General features: G+C 61.5%; 1 protein-coding gene across 1 annotated transcript in view; it reads right to left on the minus strand.

The window, feature by feature from the left end:
* Positions 1-748: 748 nt before the first annotated feature.
* TMEM8A (transmembrane protein 8A) overlaps positions 749-5,299 on the minus strand; it is a gene marked incomplete at its 5' end in the record, with an annotated part of 14,123 nt that continues 9,572 nt past the window's right edge. The window contains 5 exons of the mRNA XM_010288663.1: positions 749-1,188; positions 1,710-1,826; positions 2,239-2,385; positions 2,885-3,063; positions 4,522-4,658. Coding sequence (XP_010286965.1) covers positions 892-1,188; positions 1,710-1,826; positions 2,239-2,385; positions 2,885-3,063; positions 4,522-4,658 — 877 coding nt within the window. The remainder of the gene's footprint in view (positions 1,189-1,709; positions 1,827-2,238; positions 2,386-2,884; positions 3,064-4,521; positions 4,659-5,299) is intronic.

Below are 5,299 nucleotides of genomic sequence, written 5' to 3' on the forward strand. Positions count from 1 at the left end.
AAAAAACCACCAAAAAAAAGGAAAAGGGAGCAAGACGGCGAGTACCTGAACGCTGAAAGAGGAAGGGGACAGCGCAGCAGCCCGGCTCCTTCCCGATGAGCTCGGAGGGCTAACCTTAAGACTAAACCCTGCACTGCGGCAGGTTTCACAGCTCTGGGCGAGATGCCCCCGACGCCTTTTGCGTGTCCCCACATAGGATTTTTTCACATTCCTGCCAAGTCTGATCCTGAATCCAGGGCGCAAGTCCCGGCCTCATTCTCCACCCCCTCCCAGAATCAGGACTAGGTAAGAGCAGCACTGCCTGTTTCACGGGGAGAGAGGCTCCAGACCCCTGCGGAGACGGCGGCCAAGGGCCCAGCGCACGCCGAAACCAGCTCCCTCCCTCCCCCTCAGCACCAAGGGCATGCGGCAGCATTTGCCCCCCAGATCAGAAGAAACCTTGTTCTTCCCTTGGGTTCAAATGCTGACTGCAGGATGGTGGGGGAAATCCCCGCCCCACAGTCCTCTGCTAGGACAGGGGTGCAGAGAAGAGCCCAGCAGCCAAAGCCCCGGCCCCAGCGCGGCATGGGCTAAGCCCACGCCTCACGGACGCAGCAGGAGGGGCAGAAGTGTTGGCAATTTCCCCCAGGGCCACGGGGAGGTGAGCCACGGGACATTCCTTGATCTACGAACCACGAAGAACCTGCCTCATCCCAGCAGAAAAGCAGAGGTGGCCTCAAACTTGCCTTCACAAGCCAAGCCCACCGTCTTCATCTTGAACCCCAGTCCGTACTGCACCCTCCCGGGCAGTGAATGAGCACCTAAGAGGATTGCTGACGTGCGAGAGCGGGGCAGCCCAGGCGAAGAGCCACCTCCCCAGCCCTCCACCTCCGCGACCAGGAGCCAGGCAGTTCAGGTCACAGCATAGAGCTCCTCACGGTCGTTCTGGCAGATCTGATAGCGACAAGTGAGCTTCTGGGACCAGGCCCAGGGCTTCTTATGCTTGTCCCGAGGAGGAAGCAGGAAAGCAACGCTGCAAGCCACCAGCACGTGCCAGATGCTGTGGGTGTAGTAATAGTTCTCATTGGTTTCCATGAACGCGTATACTGAGATGGCAATGAAAGCCAAGGTGATCCCTGGGAGGAGGTAGAAAACCCAGCGCTTCCACGAGGAGGGGTAGCAGTGTCTGCGCTTCACTCCGTGGTAAACCTGGAGGTGTCAGAGCACAGGAGGGTTAAGCAGCCAAGCAGAAGGCTTAGGCAGGGGGAAACAGGCAGCGCTGCCTGACCCAGAAGCATCTGCCAGCCTCAGAACAAGAGGGTGCGCCTGCTGCCCCCGAGAAATTCAGCCTCCCCCCTTTCGTCGCCCCACCTCTTCCGTGCAAAAGCCCCTATTCCAGCTGTGGCACCGAAGCCCAGCGCAGATGCCACAGCTCCTGCCCGGGGCACGGACAACAGCCGACCGACCGTTCTGGGACAACACCGCAGCCACACGCGCTCGCTCTAAAGGAGCTGCAGCAGCTGGACTGTGCCGAGACCCGTAACCAGGGGATTTCTCAGCTACTGGAGGGATGGAGGGTGAACCCCTTCCCCTGCGCCTCCTCCACCTGGGTGGTTCAAGGAGATCACGTCATGCCTGTAGAAGTGCCGGAGCCTGGGGTCTGCTCTGCCACCATCACTGTCGGGAGGGGAGCAGAGGGCAGCAAGTCCTGCCTGGCTGCCCTTACTTACCCATGCCGTGATCATGATGATGAGGGCAAAGAGGCAGGGACCCATCATGTTCCACACCCCTCTGCGGTCCAGCTGCAGGGACATGGCAATTAACAGGGTCCCCAAGACGAAAAGGACCTGGGAATGAGACACCACCGCTCTCACCAGCGGCTCCCCCGCCCCCAGGGGCGAGCCCGCCGCCCCCCCGGCCGCCGGGGCAGAGCCAGCCGCGCCAGAGGCAGGGAGGGCCTCACCGTCCCCACGCGTGCAGGGCTGGGGAGCAGCACCTTAAACCAGAGGACCCACAAACCTCCCCCACAAACCTCAGTCCCTTCCGGCCCCGGCCCTACAAGCACACAGGTTCATGATCCAAACTCCTGGGACAAAACAAGCCACTGGTTTAAAAACCAGGGTGGCACTGGGTGACAAACAGGCTTTGTCACCAGGCTGGGCTCTCATGAAAACGCAGCGGTGAGAGGGCTCAGCATGGCCACCCGTGGCCTGGCTGGCTCCGGTCTGGCCCTGCCGTGCGGGGTTACCCGACACTCACGTATTTCAGGATCTTCTTCACCCGGGACATGCACAGGATCGTCACCCAGATGGACACCACAGAGCCCAAAAAGTCACAGTACTGTAGTGTGTCGTAGTCCATGATGCACATCACCGCGACGCCTGGCTGGTCACACGCGTGGTAGAACTAGAGCCGGGGACAAAAGCAAAGGCTAGCGTGAATCCAGCAGCACCTCACAGCTTCCCGGGAAGGAGAGGCAGGAAAAGGCTCAGCCCACGGCAGCCAGGACCCCTCCTGGCAGCGCCTCCAGGAAGCTCCACCAAACCACCGTGGCGTTATGGAAAGCAGATGAGAGAAGCCATCAACCCGCACCCTCCCAGCAGCAGCCAAGAGCTCCTCGGACAGCACCCGTCAAGTGCACAATGCTCCCACCCCACCTCCGTTGCCTGGGGTCCCACCCCCAAATACGAGCACCCGCAGCGCGGGCGGAATTGCCCAGTGGAAATAACATTCCTGACAAGCTCTGAAGGGGCAGGACGTGTCCACGGAGGTGCTTGCCCAGCGATCCTAGAAGCTCCTTGTGGAGCTCCAGGATGGACTGCTCCACCGAGGACTTCAGTCTGACGCAGCATCCCTGATGCTCGGGGGGAGCTGGCAAGGGGACCTGGCAAAAGGCAAACCCTACCGTGGAGAAGAACATGGTGTAGGTGTAGACGGAGGCCTCCACCAGGTAGTAGCGATAAACAGCAACCGCTATGGCTGGCAGGAACATGAGGTTGCTCAGGGTGAGCAGGAGGGTGGCCAGGTTCTGCACACCGACAGACTGGGCCTTGGTGTCGTCCGTGCAGCTCCACCCGCCCCAACCTGCGGAGTGGAGAGGCGCGTGTGGATCCGGCGTGCCCCACTTCGTCCTCCCGCAGCACCCAGCAGGAGCCTGGGACACCGCGGAAGCGGCAGTCACACCCCTGGGCTGTCCCTGAGCCTCCTCTCCCTCGCTCCATCAGCCATTCACACTCCTGTTCTCGAGGTGGTCTCGTTTCTCACCACGTGCTCCGCTGTGGAAAGCCTCAGGGAACCCCAGCAGGGCCCCGTGTCTGCTCTGAGGACATCCCCCAGGCTGTTCCCGCACAGCAGAGGCCATCCTGCGTACCCCACGGGTCTGTCCGGGCTGGTGCTTTTCATCCCTACAGTAGCCCAACGCACACGCCACTTGCTGGCAGTACGTCCAGCATTCGGGGCCCAAATGCTTCAGACTGTGTAAGCTGGGTGCAAGATCCCTACAGACCCCAGGAACCAGGGTGGGGAATGATCCACAGCACTGAGGAAGCCACGGGCCCCTGTCCTACCACCTCTCCCAACAGGGCAAACCGCAAAGCCAGCTTAGGTTGCTCTGGGCCTTGCCCAGCTGAGTTTGGAGATCTCTAAGGATGGAGACCCGGATGAAAAACCCTGACGGGGGAAAATTTGCCTTCTTCGATTTAGCTGGAAATTTCCTTGCTGCAGCCTGTGTCTGTGGCCTCTTGCCCTTTCCCTGCGCTCCCCGAGAAGAGCCCGGCTTCAGGGTCCCCGTGACCCCCGTGGGCAGTGGAAGGTGCGATTCAACGCCCCTCCAGCTCCTTCTCCAGGGTGACCAAACCCACACACTTCCGCACCCAGCCGGGAGTGAACACTTCCCGGAGCACAGTGCACGCTCTAGGCTTGACACGGGGTCCGCTCTCAGTCTGCTGAAGGGATGCCAAGGACCGAGCTGAGGCAGCCTTCTACAAACACAAACCTGCCTTTTTTTTTTTTTTTCCCCCCCTTTTTTCAATTAGTTTGATTCACGATTAGGAGGCCCGTGCCTTTCTTTTGGGGAAAGGAGGTCAGTCACAGGGCAGCCTGGGTACGCGCAGGCACGCCACGGTCAAGGTAGCATCCATCCCATCACCGTGCCACCGGAAACCGAGCCAGCAGCTCTGCCCCTCCAGCCAGCTCCCTGCCAGGCAGAGCCCGGGGAGGCTGCCCCTCCACTTTGTTTCTGGGTCAGGAATATGCAGATGGGGTGTTTTGCTCCGGGTGATTCAGCAGAAAGCTGTCGTCAGCCTGATTCCCCAGTTCCCCTGGGCTGCTCCGTGCTTCCCAGAACCCGGCATCCCTCGGGGAAGTCAGAGCGCTCCCAAAGAGGCACCACGGGTGCTGAGGGCTCTTCGGTGAGGTGCCGCGACCCCAGGCTGCTCCTGGCAGCCACGCCAGAGCCCAGGCTCCCCAACCCAAACACCGCCACCGAAAAACATGGCCTCCCCTTGGGGAGGGTGGCAAAGCTTCCCAGGAAAACGCACTCACCAGCCTTACAGCTGCAGCCAGCATAGAGGTAGCTGTGTCTTCTCAGGAGGCTGCACTGCCCGTACGGCCCGCAGTCGTTGAAGCAGGGGGTGAGGTATGCGAAGACGGTCACTTTGGCTTCTGCAGCGTTACATTCACTGCAAGGAGAGCAGGGCACGCTGGTACCCCGTCCCTCGCGGCAGCCTTGCGCCCGGGGAGCACTCTGCTCCGGAGGGTCAGGCCACGCTCGTGCATGCAAGCTCCCCGCTATTTCGGCATCCTCCTCCGTCCCTCCCGAGCGCCTGGAGCAGAGCTGGCTCCCGCTCCGCTCGGACTGCCAAACTGATGTGCAGGCGAGTGTCAGCTCTCCCCAGACCCCCGCAGCAGACCCCGGCACCCAGGACCAGCAGCGCCGGCACCGTTTTACAGGACGTGCTCGGCCCCTTGCGCAAGGAACCAGCAGGAAGGCAAACGGCAGGAGCACGGGCACGCAGCCGCCTGCACCTCGGAGACCCCTCGAAGGAGTAACAGCAGCGTTTTCATTTACCATTTTATCACCTCAAAATGCACCTGGGGAAGAGGAAGCTCATCAAGGCAGGCTCTGCTACCCGCAGTCTGCGGGAGACGTGCCAGCTCGGCGCCCGATGAGCTGTTCGGGTGCTCACAGGAGAGCAAGTCAGCGCTGCCACCCGCCTCCCTCCCCCTCTGCAGCCACGGCTTCGCCCCTCCCAGGCGAGACGAGCCCGCGGCAACGGCGCTGAGGACAGGGGTTCGGCTTGGCTCACGCTAGCCAAGGGCA

This window comes from Phaethon lepturus, unplaced genomic scaffold, assembly GCF_000687285.1.
Source record: "Phaethon lepturus isolate BGI_N335 unplaced genomic scaffold, ASM68728v1 scaffold18676, whole genome shotgun sequence".
Taxonomy (NCBI): Eukaryota; Metazoa; Chordata; class Aves; order Phaethontiformes; family Phaethontidae; genus Phaethon; species Phaethon lepturus.